Source organism: Anolis sagrei, chromosome 4, assembly GCF_037176765.1.
Source record: "Anolis sagrei isolate rAnoSag1 chromosome 4, rAnoSag1.mat, whole genome shotgun sequence".
In the NCBI taxonomy this organism is placed as follows: domain Eukaryota; kingdom Metazoa; phylum Chordata; class Lepidosauria; order Squamata; family Dactyloidae; genus Anolis; species Anolis sagrei.
The window spans coordinates 112,912,730-112,932,030 of record NC_090024.1 but is presented as its reverse complement, the minus strand read 5'-3'; the positions used below and the strand labels follow the sequence as shown (position 1 = coordinate 112,932,030).

Genomic DNA, 19,301 nt, shown 5'->3' with positions numbered 1-19,301 from the left:
GGGCTGAATGTTGGCCAGCAACAAAGAAACACAAGCAAGCCCTTAACACAATGAAAATGAAAATGCTGAGATGGATATTTGGCCTGACACTTCTTGACCGTGTGACAAATGATGACATCCTCAAAGACTAGGGAAGAAAGCAATCAGCAAGAAAATGCAGGAAGCAAGACTATGGTGGTATGGCCATGTCATGAGAAGAGAACCAACACCAGTAGCACAAACAGCAATGCATTTGGAGACTGCAGGACAAAGGCCAAAGGAAAGCTGGATGGCCACTATCAAGGAAGACATGCGTGCTGCCACCCTGAGGCCTGAAGAGGCCCAAAACAAAGCCCTGTGGAAAGGACAGTCACAATGCCAACCCTTCCAATGGGGAAACAGCTTAGAAAGAAGAAGGGGTCGGAAGGAACCCCCATTTGTAAGAAGCAGGGGTCTAATAGGTCAGAGATTAATCTTCACTGGTGGGAAAGACGAACAGCTGCAGGAGAGCTGGGCGTGACTGACAACCCTTCTTGTCCTCTGAGAAACTCCCGCTCGTGTCCCTGAGGCGGAGCGCATGCGCAGCACTGAGGACGCGGGGAGCAGCGCGAGGCGTCGACGCTGAGGGCGGGGTGGGTCCTGAGGAGAAAGGGGTGTGGCCTGTGGTGGAGGGGCGGGGCGTTGCGGCTGAGTGGTCCGCTGCAGAGGGGCGTGGATTGAGTAGAGGACTGGGCGGGGCTTGGCCTGCGGTGGAGAGGTGCGGCCTAAGGATGTGGGCGGGGCATCGCAGCGGAGTAGTTTGCGGAGAGAATGTGGGGCAGAACATGAGGAGGGAGGGGCGGGTCCTGAGGAGAAAGGGGGTGTGGCCTGTGGTGGAGGGGCGGGGCGTCGCGGCTGAGAGGTCCACCGCAGAGGGGGCGTGGCCTGACTAGGGAGTTGATCGGGGGCGTGGCTTGCGGTGGAAGAGCACGGCCTGAGGATGGGGGCGGGACATAAGGAGGGGGAGGAGTGAGTCGTCGATGCTGAGGGAGGGGCGGGTCCTGAAGAAAAAGGGGGTGTGGCCTATGGTGGAGAGGCGGAGCGTCGCGGCTGAGTGGTCCGCTGCAGAGGGGCGTGGAATGAGTAGGGGACTGGGCGGGGCTTGGCCTGCGGTGGAGGGGCGCGGCCTAAGGATGTGGGCGGGGCATCGCAGCGGAGTAGTCTGCGGCGAGAGTGGGGCAGAACATGAGGAGGGAGGGGCGGGTCCTGAGGAGAAAGGGGGTGTGGCCTTTGGTGGAGGGGCGGGGCGTCTCAGCTGAGGGGGCGCGGCCTGACTAGGGAGCTGCTTGGGGGCGTGGCTTGCGGTGGAAGACCACGGCCTGAGGATGGGGGCGGGACATAAGGAGAGGGCGGAGTGAGGCGTCGATGCTGAGGGAGGGGCGTGGCATGAGGAAGATGTGGAGGGAGTGGGACATGGTCTGAAATGGAGGGGCGTGGCCTGAGGGGAGTGGGCGGGGCGTCGCGGCGGAATAGTCTGAGGAGGGGGCAAGCGGAGGGGGCGTCGTTGCTGGGGGCGTGGCCTGAGAAGCACGGGGCGTGGCCTGCGGATGGTGCGGGCGCATCGCAGAGGAATGGTCTGAGGCGGAGAGAGGAAGAAGGGTCTGAGGAGGACGGGTAGTGAGAGGGGCGTGTCCTGTTGAGGAGTAGGCGTGGCCCGAGGCGGAGGGGCGGGGCGTCGACGCTGAGTGATATGCGGCGAGGCGTGGACTGAGGAGAAGTGGGCGGGGCGTGGCCTGCGGTGGAGGGGGCGTGGCCTGAGGCGGCGGGCAGGGCGTGAATGGCCTTCTCTTCCTCGAGTGCGGAATTTTTTCCCGTCACGTCGGCGGCAGCAGAAGCAGTGGAGGCAAGATGGCGCCGGCGGCGGCTACTGCGAGCGGGGAGCGGGGACTGAAGAGCCTGGTGTGGCAGAGTGAGTGTCGCTTGCCGCCCTTCCCTCCTCCCCTTCGCCCTCCTTCCTGTCAGAATGGCGCTCAGCAACGTGGGGCGGTTCGTGTAGGGCCCTCTGAGGCGGTAGACCGGGGTCCTCCCTCCCTTCCTCCCTCCCTCTCTCCCTTCAGGGGCGCCTCTTAGGAAAGAAGGAAGGGCCGTGGTTTGGGCTGAGGGCAACCTTTGGCGTGGTCTCCGTGAGAAAACCCTGTAGACTCCTCCCATTACACTGAATAGGGTCGGCAGATTTTAGTGTCCAATGTATAGGCTTGACAGGCGGTTTGAAGGCGCAGTCCTGATAAGATATCACAGTCTTCGCCTCAGGGCTCTGCCATCAATTCTTATGTTTTTTTTAAAAAAGCAAATATTGTTAAAATATGCAGTTCTTTAAAAGATCATTATTCAATTATTTAATTTATTATTATTAATATGGCATAATGTATTTTTTAAAAGAATGAACATATTGCATAGTAAAATAGTAATTTAAATATTTAAATAGTGTGTGCTTATTTCTTTTAACACTATTAGCTGCTTGAGAGACAAAAAAGGATATAATAAATAAGTAAAATATAATAATAATAATAATAATAATAATAATAATAATGACAGTCAGAGTTTTGGAGCACGATATTTATTTATTTATTTATTTACTTTATTTGTATGCCGCTCTTCTCAGCCCTTAGGCGACTCAGAGCAATTAACAGCAACAGTTTCAGTATACAAATTACAAGGTTATTGGGTATTTAAAAACAATCACATAAGTTAATTAAACAGTAAACATCAATACAACAATATATTAATACATCAATATAACAAATCCATCAGATCTCATCACTAGAATCAGAATCCAGTCTCGTTATCCATTATTCCATGTTCCGCTAATCAATCAATTGCACTGCTTAGTCAAATGCCAGTTCAAACAGCCAGGTCTTCACTTTTCTCCGGAATGCCAGTAAGGGGGGGGGGGCAATCTGATGTCTGCAGGAAGGGCGTTCCACAGCCGAGGGGCCACCACTGAGAAGGCCATGTCTCTCATACCTGCCAGGCGTGCTTGTGAAGCTGGCGGGACCGAGAGCAGGGCCTCCCCAGACGATCTTAAATGTCCTAACCTGACCTCATGATTGTGATACTCCTGGCCTCATGATTGTGTTAAAAAACAAAGTATGGATTCAGACAGAGTTTTGGAGCATAATACTCCTGACCTCACAATCGTGTTGAAAAACAAAGTATGGATCGTCGATGTCGCAATCCCAGGCAACAGCAGGATTGCAGAGAAACAACTGGAAAAGCTGACACGATATGAGGATTTAAAGATCGAACTGCAAAGACTCTGGCACAAGCCAGTCAAGGTGATCCCAGTGGTGATCGGCACATAGTGCCTAAAGACCTTGGCCTGCACTTAAACACAATCGGCGCTGACAACATTACCATCTGCCAGCTGCAAAAGGCCACCTTACTGGGATCTGCACGCATTATTCGCTGATACATCACACAGTCCTAGACACTTGGGAAGTGTCTGACGTGTGATCCAATTCAACAGCCAGCAGAGTGTCTGCTGTGGACTCATCTTGTTGTGTTTCTAATACTACTACTACTACTAATAATAATAATAATAATAATAATACATCACACAGTCCTAGGCATTTGGGAAGTGTCCGACGTGTGATCCAATTCATCAGCCAGCAGAGTGTCTGCTGTGGACTCACCTTATTGTGTTTCAAATAATAATAATAATAATAATAATAATAATAATAATAATTGTATTACTTAACCACCTCTCCTTGTGCCTCGAGATGCATTACAGAATAATTAAAACACATACACATTGTAAAAGCATTTTACACATATTCAAATGTATTTCTGTAAATGCTACATATTTAAAAGTATTTCTATAAAATAAATGTAAAAATATACAAAACAGATTAAACAAAGGACATGCATTTGAAATTCATGCTTAAAGACTGGTTGCGTTTATTCCCCGCTCCCCTCCACCGAAATAAAGGCTTTTGGGATTTATTCAAAATCTTTGTTTCAAGAATTTGCAGCATGAGTAAGTAGCAAGTGAATTTGTAAATCAACTGAAGCATCTCTCCTTTTGTACAAATGTGGAGAAAGCGGGATCTTCTCACTGCCTTTCACCTTATTCTTATATATGTGTGTGTATGTGTATGTGTGTGTGTGTATATATATATATATATATATATACACACACACACACATACATACACACACACAACACAATGCGAGGTGAAGGAGTTCCTTCTTATTCTTCCTGTCAGGCAGGAAAGCGGTTTACAAGCGAAATGACTTTTTAAAAAATGCTTTCAGTTGTATTTTTTTTCTTGCATGCCCATGTTGGTCTAACCCTCCCAATAATGTAAGGATAATATTTTAGTAGTGAAATAGCCCAAGGTGAATGTGGATTTGAACTTGCCACCTGAGTATAAATACAGTCTACTTTTGGGAAGAGTATTTGGCTCTGCTGTTCTGTGTCTGTTGATAATCTTGGGGAGGAGTAGGGGATGTTTGAGTTTGGTTTATAAGCTTGTTCTGTTATCTCAAGTTGATCATCCTTTATCTGGAATTCTGAAATCCAAAATACAACGAGTCCCCAAGTTACAAACATCTGACTTACAAACAAGGGTGAAGCAACAGGAAGTGAGAGAAATCTACCCTTCAGAAGGGAAGTTCACTCCAGGAAGGGTTGTTACGGAGAAAAGGTGTCTCCACTGAAGCTGTATCACCAGTCCTTGTTTCCACAACAAGCCAATTTTTTTAAACTCCAGTTGTCACAGAGACAGAAAGTGAGATGAAATCTTCTGAACAGGGGTACAGACACCAAAACAAACACCACAGGGTTGTCAACTCTTCCCTGTGCGATCCAAACCCCTCTCTTCCTCTCACCCTTCCTCTCACCCTTCCTCTCTCTCTCTCTCCCTCTCGCACACACACATATTTGGCTGGAGTTACATTTAAAAGGAGCCCTTGGTGGCGCAGTGGGTTAAACCGCTGAGCTGCTGAACTTGCTAGCTGAAAGGTCGTTGGTTCGAGTCCAGGGAGCAGGGTGAGTTCCCATTGTTAGCCCCAGCTTCTGCCAACCTAGCACTTTGAAAACATGCAAATGTGAGTAGATCAGTAGGTACCACTTCAACAGGAAGGTAGCGGTTCTCCATGCAGTCATTCCAGCCATATGACCTTGGAGGCATCTATGGACAAAGCCAGCTTTTTGGCTTAAAATTGGAGATGAGCACCCCGCCCCCCAGAGTCGGACACAACTAGACTTAATGTCAAAGGGAAACCTTTACCTTTACACTTACAAATATAATGGTTCTGACTTACAAACAAACCTACAGAATCTAACTTGTTCATAATTTGGGAACTTCTTGTACTCCAGAAACTATCCATGATCCACATGGATGGCTGAGATAGTGATCACTTTGCTTTCAGATGTACACAAACCTGGAATCAGAACCTGGGATATAGGGCCTGTCTGGAAGGGCCCTCTGTTCAGCTCAGTTTCTTTGTTCTAAAGACAGAAAGTGTTCCTATCATCTTGAATTTTGCCATCCTAAATTCCTTGGAAGGAGAGAACATGAATCAATTACCTTAAAATGGCATCAGGATTTTTAAATGGTTTTTTTTTTTAGGTCTATTGACTAACTGTGTTATATGGAGACTATTGACATTTTCCCACCAAGATCTGCTTATTCCTAGTCTTACAGGTTCTCCCTTTGTGACAGATGAAGTGATTGAAGTGATAATATTTGTGTGAGACATAATTCCGTGGCATTTACTCTGAGGTTACTTGTTTTCTTCTCGGATTAAGAGTCATATTACATGGTTGATTAAATATGTAGTGGACAATTGATACTCCCCCCCCCCCCCTTTTTCTCTCTCTTTTTTTTTTTTACTCAGAGGTAAGCAAATAAGCCCCTGATCCTGATCAGGACCACCATTGAAATGTAGGAATAAACTAATGTCTCTTCCATTTGTGCTTTAAAATTCAATCCCATTCTTGCATATGGTTTATTTAGGTCAAGTTTACATTTAAGACCCCTGATTTCTGGGTCTTGGTTTTGTATAATATTTAACTATATATGTGCATCTGTATTTTTGTGATACAAAATGTCTTTAGGACTCTAGTTACTTCAAATATGGTACTTTCTCTGTGTAGCTTTTAGAAATGCAGTGTTGCAATTTCTCCGCTGCTGTTTGACCTTCAATGAAATGGCTTTTGTAATTGTTTCTGTGCCCATATGTTATTCTTACTTGCATGTTCTGTATGATTTAATATTTCCTCTTTAACATTTTGTGTATTTAGAAGTAAACTGGAAGCCATTGTAGGTATTCTGGATTAAAGGGGCTTGTGTTTTGCTGTGGTCTATTACCAAAACTCTCCCATATGAAAATTAAGAAATATTTTGTTATTTCCAACTTTTCTAGAACTGGATTATGATTGTGATTATTTGAAGACTGCATCTGTCATCTGAATTTGGGCTAATGTTAGATCATGTACTGTAAAGTAATGCTGCTAAAATGGTAGTCCATACACAGATACTGGTCAGCAAGTCATTAGCTGCCAGTTTTTGGAGACATTTCCTGAAAAAAATGCAATCAATGAGCATTAATACTGGTCCCTGGCACATGAGTGAAGGAACCTGGTCCTCTGCCACATAAAATAGTTTGAGAATGTCTTCTGTTAAGGAACCTATGAACTCATTGGAATTGTTACATTGCATCATGTACCTTGACCTTATTGGCAAGTCTAGAAGGAAGTCCTTGTCTGTTGTTATAAGGATCTTTATAGAATTTTATTACACACCGTAATTAAAAGTTGGCGTTCTTTTGCAGACAAAAGAAGCGAAGTAATGTGTCTGTGATTAATACACATTTGGGGTGATTTGATGTCAACTTCTTGTCTTTACATGCTGTGTTCTTTTGATTATATTTTTTCAGTATATGTTAGCGAGTACCATGGTGCTCTGGAAAATAGGTGATAGTAAGTATTTCCACTATGTTAGGAAGAGTTCATTAGTACTTTTGGAAAAGAACCTCTCATTCTTGCTTGGATGATTAGTGCCCAAGCAACACTCCTCGTGTTCTTTTGATAGCTGAATGAATTATGTTAAAACTGCTTCAAATAAGAGATGGAGGCAGATGAAGTTGACCCCTAATTTTGCACAATATTCCTAGTGTCTATAATCTTATTTTATAGATTATTTCTGGAAAGGATAAAGTATGGGATTTTGGCTGATTTGTTTGAAATACAGTCAGCCCTCGATATCCATGGATTCCACACCCAATGATTCAATCAAGAATTTAATTTTTAAAAAATCATAAAAGAAAATCCTGATTTTGCCATTATGTACAAGAAACAACATTTTATTATGTTATTGTATATAATGGGCTTGATCATCCACTAGCTCAGAGCATGGCTTATACCCGATAGGCTGCTGGTGCCCCTTCTTTTTCCCTATTGTCCATATCATCTTTTATAGGAAGCTCTTTTTCCATTCCTCCAGTCTTTTCCCAACTTAGCTATTGTGTCAGGAGAGTGCCCTCCTATCATGCCTCCAGCCTAGCAGTCGTTTCTGGTGCGAGAGAATTGGCTGTCTACAAGGACGTTGCCCAGGGGATCTCCGGATGTTTTTTTTTTTTTTTTAATGTTTTACCATCATTGTGGGAGGCTCCTCTCATGTCCTGCATGGTGCTGGAGCTGATAGAGGGAGCTCATCCATGCTCTCCCTGGGTTGGATTCAAACCAGCAACCTTCAGGTCAGCAACCCAACCTTCAAGCCATCAGTCCTCCCAGCACACGGGTTTAACCCATGGTGCCACCAGGGGCTCCATAGCCTAGCAGTGCTAGCTATGGAGAGAAGGAGGTATGTTCTTTTAGGAATCCATCTTCTCTTGTGTCTTTTCTCTCTTCTTCACCTCTGCCACTACACTCCTTTTTCACTTGCTTAATGTCCTGTATCATGGCTGGAAATACATGACATGCAGTGGTTAATGCTAAGCTAGCCAAGCACTGCCACCACCTCCATAAGATCCATTATGAGCCTCTTCCTCCTGGTTGCTCTGTGAGTAAATTGGGTGGTTTTGTGGGTTCTCCAGTGTAACATCACTCCTGCTCATTAAAGCCATGCCTCACAATTTGAAAAACCCAAGTTGGAGATATCTCTCTCCAATTTCTATTTTGAACAGAATGAGTGGACTAAGCAGAGCGTATTGAATAGGGGTGACACTGGCTCTTATTAAGGCTAAGAAGTCCTTTCTAGAGCTGTTTTGATCCAACACCATTAAATTGCCAATGAAATCCTGAGTAAAATTAGGGTATTTAGGGCCACAGAATATTGTGATGGCTTTATTAAGGGGTTAAAAACAGTTTTCTCTTTTGGAAACATATTTTTCAATAAAAGAAAAAAAATCACAACACACATTTCTGTTCTGGACCTTATTATTTTCATTTCATAATTGAGTGTTGGTAACTGTTGGAAAAATTACTTTTAGTTCTTAGTTCTTGCAGATTCTTGCAGATTCAGGGACATAAATCCCTTACACCAGGGTGTGTGTTAGAAATTATCTGTTCTTGGTGTCAAATATGCTCGGTACACCACTGTAAGTCTTAAAAAATGGAACAGAAATTTGCTCCAAAGAGGCTGGGAGACAAGGAGAAGTGTGCAGGAAATCGGCATTATGTCTCTGCCAACACTGCTGTCATTTCGGTTTGTAAATGAGATAAGGATTTCTAAACATCTCATCAAGATAAATATTTCTGTTGATGTAATACTTGAGGGTCATTAATAAAGAACTAGGAATAGGAAATCCAAATAAATGAAATAGTAAGTGCATGTGATAGAAATCACTGAAGAACATATTAGCACCCCCACTCCCAAAACCCCAGATTTTGTTTGTAAACTAGGTATTTAATCAAGTAGTCCTGGCTTTACTCACTCGGTGTAAATATCAGAACAATTGATAAATCACCAAAATGGAAGAGTGATCACAGATCTTTTTTTAAAAAAATAAGGGCTAGTGCTATTCTGGTATAGTTTAAAAAATAAAATAACCTCAGTGTCATTAACAGAAGTTGTACAGTAATATTGAAAATGAAACTTTTAAAAATTGTGAAGAAAGCAACAGAAGTAGAAGGCGGGAAATTTCCAGGGGTGCTTGTTGGTTTCTTTCAGCTGAAGGTGGGAACTGTACAGTTCTTCAGATGTTGTTGAAGTAGTATTTTATTTTTATTTTTTTAGTATCCCAGAAAGTCCTGGTCAGTCTTGATAATGATCAGGAGTACAGAGAATTGCAGAGCAATATCATGTGGGAAATTATATATAATTATTCTCCTTGTGTTATGTGGTTCATTTTTTTCGCTTTAAATGTGCAGAAGAATATGGTCTCATAGTACATACTTATTATAATAAGTGAAAATACATGCATGTAAATAACATTCATTAGAACAAATGCACAGAAATATAAGCAGATCGTTATTTTGCAGTTTGGGGTTGTTGTTGTCTATACGTTAGTTCTGGATATGCATCAGTATCAGGGTAAATGAATACCTTGTCTTCAACACCTTTTGCTTTTGCTTATGGTAGTTTATGACGATAGATACTGAATCTATGGCATTTAGATGTGTTCAAAATTATATGTACCATTTTTTCCGTTGTCCAATCAACTGAATAACTTGAGGATTGTTCCTTTGATTCAGGCAGTTTATCTGGATTACATATTTCTTATTAGTTCAGTAGGTCTGGATTGCTAGGTCAGATTTTATAATTACCAGAAACTAAATATCAGTGCAATGCTCTGCAGTTTTGTGAGAGGTTTTTAAAGATTGGAGCTTGTTTCAGACTAAACACAAATATATATGTAAATAAATTGCAGGAAAACTTCCTTAGTTTACAGAAAATTCTTTCTCTCCTTTTCTTTGTTTGATCAAAGGGCTTTAAAACAGAGTTTGCTTTTGTCTAAACTAGCAAATGGTATGGTTACTGTGAAAGCTGAAGCCCTTGTGTTGGCTTTAATGGCAGATTATGATTACAGGAGACCTTGACTTCTCAGCCTGACTTCAGGCTCAAATGAAGTTGCTAGACTGAGAAACCAATGAGCTTGTGTTTGTTTATTTGTTGTTTTATTGCTACATTCTTTTGTGCTGAATATCTCATTTTCATGTACAGGCAGTTATAAATATCCGACTTCCATACAACTCATAGTTAAGAATGGGGCAAGACAACAGGAAATGAGAGAAATCTACCTGGGAAATTCGCTCCTGAAAGAGTTATCATGGAGAAAAGGGGTCTCTACTGACACTTTATCACTAATCCTTGTTTCCACAGCAAGTCAAACTTTTCAAAATCCAACTGTCACAGGGACAGAATGTGAGGTGAAATCTTCTGAACAGGGGCATAGACAGCAAAACAAACATAACAGAGGTGTTAACCCTCTCTATACTATCCAAAGCTAACATGCACACACATATATCAGTATGTATTTGACTGGAGTTACACTTAAAACTTAAGAACAAGCCTGTAGAACCTATCTTGTCTGTAACTTGGGAATTGCCTGTATTAAAGTTCAGTGTGTTTTATTAGGCATTGCTTAACAAAGCACTAAGACTATTTTGGCGTATTTCGAAACCCAGGTCTGTGGCGCAGATGGCTGGGAGTCAGCTGCATTAAGATCACTACTGACTGGAAAGTCATGAGTTCGAAGCCAGCCCGGGTCGGAGTCAGCTTCCGACCAATTCTGTGTAGCTTGTTGTCGACCTTTGCAACCCGAAACACAGTTGCATCTGTCAAGTAGGAAATTTAGGTACCACTTATGTGGGGAGGCTAATTAAACTAATTTATGAGGCCATAAAAAATCTCCAACAAACACACGGGGAATGAGGAGTATTTCATCAGTGTCGCAGATGGACAGTGAAGCGACAGCTCCCCTGGTGGCCAGAAAAAGTTGGAATGTTAAATAGCCTCTGACTGTCTGTCTATATGTGTCGTGTGCCTATGGCAGTGAATGTTTGCCATGTATATGTACATTGTAATCCGCCCTGAGTCCCCTGAGGGGTGAGAAGGGCAGAATATAAAAACTGTAAATAAATAAATAAATAAAACCTGAAAGACTCCAAAATCGTCTATATGGCGGCTGAGATAGTATGCTTTCAGAGGCTTCAGTGCACACAAACTTTGTTTCATTGTTAAAATACTGTGTATAAAATTATGTTAAGGCTATTTTTATAAGCTGACATGAAGCAGAAGGGAATGTCATGGTTAGACTTCAGTTCCCATCTCCAAAAGATCTCATTATGTACATGCAAATATTACAAAATCCAAAAAAACCCCCAAACAAACCCTGAAATCCAAAAGACATCTGGTTCCAAGCATTTTGAATAAGGGATACTCAACCTGTATGAGGCTCCCGGAAAGTTTGGACAGTCATACTTTTATTATATTAGTATTTTAACTCAGAATTTCTTTTTCAGAGCTGAAAACATCAGTATTTGATGACTGCAGAAAAGAAGAAGAATGGAAGGTGAGATTAATATTTATATTATCTGCTAGTGATTTATCCCTCCCTCAAATGGTAAGCTATGTGAATATTTATTTAGAATAAGTGCCCCAATGTAATCTGGTTTCAAAAGTCTTTTGTGTGCCCTTGTTGAAGGGAATGCATTAGAATTATGCAGATTCTTTTTAGAAAACCAATATGACTAAACTAGTGTCAGCTATGCTTTTAATTCTACTACATAAACAGTTGACCCTCTACATGTACAGATTTAGGAATGCAGAATCCCTATAGAAGTTAATTAATATGAGAAAGTGGGAAGGGGCTTCAAACCTGGATGTTGCTTCAATAGGGGATGGAAGCAACCGAGAAAAACATTTCAAACCTAGGTGTTGTTTTGATGGAAGGGGAGCAATAGAAAAAGGATGAAACCTGGGTGTTGCTTAGGTTGGGAGAGGAGCAATCAGAGAAGGAGTTTCAAACCTGGGTGTTGACTTGGATGGGAAGACGGGAGAGGAGCAGTGGAGGAAGGAGTTTAAAATCTTGACGAGGCTTAGATGTGAAAGTAGTGTAAGGATTCCGGAGGAGAACTGATGTTGCCTTCCTATAAGACTTTCAGTTCTGGGAGGAAAACTGTATCTTTAATATTTTAATATTTTAAACCTACTGTGTTAGTGTTATATATTGTTTGGATAAAGCACAGGATATAAATATTTCAATGCATAAAATAACCAAACATAAATATAATGACATGCTGACACAGGTCATGAATTTGCAGTGGCTGTTGCAGAAGAGTTTTAATCATGCGTGCACGTGTATGCTCACATATTATATTTTTTGTTTTCACTGCTACATTTCAGTTTTCATATTCTTAAAAGGAAAAACATTTGACTGCTTTTCAGGTGTTCTATAATATTGTTCATTAGCTATATTTTGTTTTTATCTATGTTGGGTGCTGCCTTGCATTCCATGTTGAGAAAGAAAACATAGATAAATAGAATTTAAATACGCATACAAAACATATTTTTCTTTATACACACAGAGCATATTGATTTTCTGTTTCTGTGTAAATATATATACGAGTAGTTACAACATTGCGATTAAATTTACCCATAACTGGACACTACAAACCAACTGAATAAAACAGTGTACAATTGGAATGTATTGTTTAAAGTGCTACTTTTGTTATTTCTTTTATATAAAGATAATTCTTCTAGATGACTTTACCACAAAGCTTCTATCATCATGTGGTAAAATGACAGACTTATTAGCAGAAGGGATCACTGGTAAGTTCCTAATAAGCAATCTTTCATAATAATGAAAACTGTGAGAATTCATTTTGCCACTCATGTGCTTGCAGGGAATACCCACTGAAAACTTTGTTTTACTCTCAAAGCTGCTTCAAGTTTCCTTTGTGGAGAGAAAAAGCAGGGTATAAATGAACATAATAATAATATCTCGTTTGCTATGCCATACTGTGTTTTGTGTCAGTAAAATAATAATAATAATAATAATAATAATAATAATAATAATAATAATAATAATAATATAATAAATTGACACATATGATTGGAGAATTTAAATGTCATTAACAGTTATTTCCAAACAGAAGGCATAAATGTATAGTCATAAAGTTATATTACAGTTTATTGTGCTGGTGGGGATGCTCCCCTATTTTAGGTACCAGTTGGCTTTGCCTCATTTCTTTGCTCAGACCCCTTCTACACAGCTGTATAAAATCTGGATTATCTGCTTTGAATTGGATTATCCGGTAGTGTAGACTCCGATACTCCGGTTCAAAACAGATATTGTGGATTATCTTCCTTGATATTCTGAGTTATTTGGCTGTGTAAAAGGGCACTATGCTAGTGAGATCTCCATAGCTCCATTCCATACCTAGTATCTTTCTTGGCTTCATTACACAAGAAAATATAGGTGCTCTTGTCATATATGCATAAAAATATCAAAAGGACTAATAAAACTGAATTGTGCCATTCATTTTATCTTGATCACTAGCTTCTTATTGGGTGGGATGAAATATCAGAGGTCCTCATGTTTAGGGTACAGTTTCCCATTTTTAGAGTTATGTCTTTCTTTCCCATTGTGAAGCAATGGAGACAGACAGCTGTATACAGTCATCTGAAATACAACTGTTGTAGACAAATGCGATTAGCAAAAAAATTTAAAAAATCTGTCACACCGGAGAAGATTTCCTGTTTAGAGTTCCAGCCAGTGTGGGCTCTTATGGGATATTTCACTGTATGCCTCTTCCATCTACCTGTTCCAAATAATGTTCCGCATTTCATGGTGCCTTCAGATGCTTGTTCTCCTTTGGGGTTTTGGTCCTGTTTATTATCAGGGTGATTGTGAGGATACAGATTAACATCTCTGGTTTGTCTGTGGCTCTGTTTTGGCTTTCCTCCTGTTAGTAGTCACAACATTAGAAAAGGCAAGGTTTCTGCGTCAAGTATTGTATGTGATCTGTCAAGAATGTATCAGCATAGTAAAATGAATGAATGTTATTATTAACACTAAGTGCAATTAAACTAGAGCACTGATTTTGAAACTTGGTTCCAAGTTATAATTGAACTACAGCTCTGTGAATTTCTGCTTGTATTGAATATACCTTCTTAAAATTGGGACCCAGCTAGGAAAGCCACTGAAATAAACTTCATGTTTTCTGAATTCTGCTTCTTTAGTGTTCCTTTGGCTAACAAATGCATTCTGAATTAATTGCCTTTCTATATAAAAGGAAGTGCCCGTAAATACGAAAAACTTGGCAGAAGATACTGTATTTTCCGGCATACAAGACAACTGGGGGTATAAGATGACCCCCCCCCCCACCTTTTAAAGATAAAAATACAGAGTTAGGGATATGCTCAGCGTTTAAGACTACGCCTCTTCCAAAACTATGCTCCTGCCGCTCTCAGTTCAAGGACCTCCTCCGCCCTCGCTGCTTACTTCCTCCGAAGGCCACTGGGCTTGCCTAGGCCCAAGGAAGCGACTCTGGATGCTGATTCCCAGCAGCATTGGGCGGCAGCGTGCTTTGGATGTGTTCCCAGAGGCAATCTGGGAGCTGACAGAGTCAGGGAAGTACTGCTCCCAAAATGCCTTTGGGAGCATATCCAAGGCACGGTGTTGTCCAGGATTGCTGGGAGTCGCTTTCCAGAGGACCAAAGAAGCATCTCCGGATGACTCCCAGCAGTGCTGGGTGGCGGCGCGCCTTAGATGTGCTCCCAGAGGCATAGTTCCCTAACTCCACATCCAAGGTACGCCGCCGCCCAGCGCTGCTGGGAGTCATCCAGAGATGCTTCCTTGGACCTCTGGAAGACGACTCTCAGCAGCCCTGGACGACGGTGTGCCTTGGATGTACACCCTGAGGCATTCTGGGAGCCGATGGAGTCAGGGAAGTACTGCTCCCAGAATGCCTCTGGGAGCACATCAAGGTGTGCCACTGCCCAGCGCTGCTGGGAGTCATCCAGAGACGCTTCCTTGGGCCTCTGGAAGACGACTCCCAGCAGAGCTGGGCAGCAGTGTGTCTTGGATCTGCTCCCAGAGGCATTCTGGGAACAGTACTTCCCTGACTCTGTCGGCTCCCAGAATGCCTCTGGGAACACATCCAAGGCACACCGCTGCCCAGCTCTGCTGGGAATTGGCGTCCGGAGGCGCTTCCTTGGGCCTAGGCAAGCCCAGTGGCCTTCGGAGGAGGTAAGCGGCAAGGATGGAGGAGGTCCTTGAACCGAGAGCAGTGGGGACTGCAGGGAAAGCCCAGCGGGCCATCACCCCAGCCGGTCTCCATGGCAATGTGGCCTGCCACTCCTCCTCCCCATGCCCTCCCTCCCTCTACCTTCCTCCTCCTCCTTCCTCTCTCCCTCCTTAGGCCGCACCACTAAGAGAGATTATATTTTTTCTTTTACTTCTTATTTTAATTTATACCCAGCGTATTAGACGACCCCCGACTTTTCATAAGATTTTTCAGGCTTAAAAAGTAGTTTAGTACACCAGAAAATACGGTAGTTCTAGCTTCTTCACTGTCTATTTTGCCTAAAAGCTTTAACTACTCTGACAGTTTTTTTTTACCAGTCTGGTGCTTTCTAGAACTGCCTCTTTTTTTCTCCCCAAAGAGTGTAGTGCATACAGTTTTATTCACACTATAATGCTTTTGAAATATCTGGGGCATTCAGTGGTTTTTCATTGCCATCCGGCTAGCGCTTCATGGCTTAGCTAAAGCGTAGCAAACCAGATAATTCTAATTTCCAACAGTATATAGGGAAAAGGCATATGAACAAAATTAATGCTTTTTCGTGAAACATTTTCTCTTCTTATAAATAGCAGGAACACATCTTTCCAGTCTTAGTATTATATAAAATATTTTTTCTATTCCAGCTCTTATTGTTCAAGGGGATAATGTTTTGGCTATCAATGTGCCAGCTTTCTCTGACAATATTGAAGTGCTTGCTCAGCTATGTTATAATCCTAATTAAAATGGTGTTGATCTAGCTGTTAAATGTCTAGTTAATGGAGGATTTGTAATATTGTTTTATAACCCGAATCAGTCGTGTGAATTTTCGTGAATTGATAGTTCCATTAGCAGTCCTTCCAAACGAGTAAAAATAACTTCATAAAGTCTAATGTCTTTATTTTTAGAAAGTAAATATGTGAACTGTAGTAGGCATCTTCCCAGAAGAGGCAAGGGAAGACATACATCATATTATTATTATTATTATTATTATTATTATTATTGTAATCTAAAGTTCTGTGGGTTCATTTATTTAAAAACTATTACTTCAATATATCCTTAATTAGATATGTTTGATTTTTTAAATAATTTATTCCAATTGATGAAATGTTGTAGCCCTAATTATCAGTGTTGTATTTTTTTTGTTTTCCACAAAATATTTTGAATTAACATAGAAATCGTTTGCCTGTTACTGACTATGCTTTTACAGGATCTTTTACTTCACTGTTATGTTTTGAACTGAATTTATTTGTGTGTCATGAGCCATCTATGTTATTATGTTAGGATTCATAATGTTAGGCAGAATACAATTCTAACAGATCCAACTTGCAAATGGGATTTGCCTTTTAGCAATTGATAAAAAAGGTTTGTTGTAAATGTAAATATTTATGTTATGTGTTTTCTAATTGTCACTTACTTTTGTAGTTGTGGAGAATGTTTACAAAAACCGTGAGCCAGTCCCTCACATGAAAGCCATTTATCTTATCACACCTACAACACAGGTGAGTTTTCTAAAGAAAATAACGTATTGGGCTGAATTCCATTCTCTTGTAGTAAATCATTATGCAAGGTATTAATAATACAATAATGTGTGCATGTAGAAGAATTGTTGAATTAATTCCCACTGCTGAAGACTGGCTTATATAATTTCCTTACATGTATACTTTGGTTGAGAAAGTAGAATTATTCCTGGGCTTTACCTTCATAAAATTTGGTACCAGAAAAGAACGTGAAAAGAATAGGGAAAGATTGAAAAACAACAAAAAATAACAGTGATTCAATATGAATCAGAAAACCTTTTTTAGAGCTAATATTATGCACCTGTAAGATGAAACAACCAGGTTAGGTAAGCTTGGATAAATAAACAAAAAAAAATCATGTTCTAGATCAGTGGTTCTCAACCCGTGGGTCCCCAGTTGCTTTGACCTACAACTCTGAGAAATCCCAGCTAGTTTACCTGCTATTAGGATTTCTGGGAGTTCAATCACTTACTCTGAAATCAAGACTATTGAAACTGCGATATACTATTTTTGTTTTTCAGTCTGTAGATGGGCTTATAAATGACTTTGTAAGTAAATCATCCAGCAAGTACAAAGCAGCATATGTTTACTTTACCGACTGTAAGTATTTATTGACTTGAGAATGTAATTTTTTTAAACTGTGGTCATTTGTTTAGGTTGAACAGTAATGTTTGGATGTTATGCTATTCAAGTGTTTATTAAGGTGAGAAGGTAACCTGTTAATAGGTCATCATATTTCTAAAGATGATTATATGCAGTGCCTGCATACTTGTAATAAGGTAATGAGATTTGATTTGATGTCAATAAACTTGTATATAAGTTCTCCTTTACTTTTGGTAAGATTAAGTGTGCCTACTCACTGTCTTGAAGTAGCAGTTCGTGTATTTGAACTTTTAATTGACTAAGTTTGTTTATGAGGGTAGAAGTAAACTCAGTCCTGGAAAAAGCTATGACATCCATAAAAGAAGGAAGGAGAAACTGGGAATAGGAGCTTCTGATATTTGTTTTGAACTTACATCAGCATGACCTCACATGAGTTAAAACAGTAATCAGTTTAAACACTCTTGGAATCTACACCATCCTAGAATAGCATAGTCTAAATGTATTAACAGGTAAAATAGAATAAATAAATAAACAAACAAACAAATAAATAAATATTAGTATATAATTAATATGTTTCCCTCCTTCTGGTAGTAGAAATGTTTTTTCAACTTTCTTAACAGTACTTACTTAGGTGATCTCTCGTTGTCTGAGTAGGATAATCCTCTAGAATGGGTCCGTAAATGACTATGGAGCCCTATTCTTGATCTGTATGTTCTCTCGCAGTGAGGGCATTGGTTTCCAAGTGGAAGGCGATCCTGGTCTGGGTAGGCTTGATGCGCCTTCCTCTTGGCATGTTTCTCTCTTTCGCCCTCCATTTGTGCCTCTTCAAATTCTGCAGCACTGCTGGTCACAGCTGACCTCCAGCTGGAGCGCTCACAGGCCAGGGCTTCCCTGTTCTCAATGTCTATGCCAGAGTTTTTACAATTGGCTTTGAGCCCATCTTTAAATCTCTTTTCCTGTCCACCAACATTTTGTTTTCCGTTCTTGAGTTCGGAGTACAGCAACTGTTTTGGGAGACAGTGGTTGGGCATCTGGACAATATGGCCGGTCCAGCGGAGTTGATATTGAAGGACCATCAATTCAGTGTTGGTGGTCTTTGTTTCTTCCAGCACGCTGACATTTGTCCGCTTGTCTTTCCAAAAGATTTGCAGGATTTTCTTAACAGTATTAATTGTCTTGCTCGTCTCCTTCTTTAAAGGATACATTCCATAATAAGAATACCAGCACTGAAAAGGATTTGCTTCTAATCTTGTCAGATTTACTGGTATAAAGAAAAGTGTCAGAATCAAGTCATATGAATTAACTAATTATGAGATTCAGGTCTGACTATCCATGGTCAAATATCTTCATTTGATGTTTTGATTCTGTGTTGATGCTTAAAATGTAGTTAACCGTTATGTCCTAGACAATGTTCTTTGTATCTCAGAATACACACAGGAATCCAAAGCAAAATTATTCTTAATGGGTTTTAACTTGCTGAATTTGAAGTTAATTTTGATAGAGCTTGCAAATTTGTGTACCATTTCATAAAAGGAAGTTTGCAGTATGTCATTATAGCATAACAATGGGAAAATGTTATTTTTCTTCTCAGTTTGTGATGACAAGCTTTTCAACAGAATGAAATCATCTTGCTCAAAAGCCATAAGGCGTTGCAAAGAAATAAATATAAACTTTTTCCCATATGAATCACAGGTAAACCTAAATTAATGTTCTTCTGTTTTCAAATGTTGATTTGTCCACTGAAAACTGTCAGTTTTATATCATATAACCAGGGCTTTTGTGTATGCTGCAAAATGGTAGGAGCACAGAAATAATGCCACATGTAATACTGATTAGTAAACTCACCTTCTTGAGGATGTTGCTTTCATTCTGAAACAAATGTTACCTCATATATCTGTTAAAATATATCTGAAAGCATATGAGTAATGGAGGCTGAAATCCTAGTTAGAGGGGCTGAATCATACTTCCAGTATTTTGTGGTGAGACTT

General features: G+C 40.7%; 1 protein-coding gene across 2 annotated transcripts in view; it reads left to right on the top strand.

The window, feature by feature from the left end:
• The first annotated feature begins 1,743 nt into the window (after positions 1-1,743).
• Positions 1,744-19,301, top strand: part of STXBP3 (syntaxin binding protein 3) — a 46,012-nt gene continuing 28,454 nt past the window's right edge. For both annotated transcript variants that reach the window (XM_060774594.2, XM_060774593.2), the window contains exons 1-6: positions 1,744-1,927; positions 11,429-11,478; positions 12,656-12,737; positions 16,616-16,692; positions 17,232-17,310; positions 18,905-19,005. In XM_060774594.2, the coding sequence (XP_060630577.2) occupies positions 1,867-1,927; positions 11,429-11,478; positions 12,656-12,737; positions 16,616-16,692; positions 17,232-17,310; positions 18,905-19,005 (450 nt within the window). In that variant the 5' untranslated portion in view covers positions 1,744-1,866. The remainder of the gene's footprint in view (positions 1,928-11,428; positions 11,479-12,655; positions 12,738-16,615; positions 16,693-17,231; positions 17,311-18,904; positions 19,006-19,301) is intronic.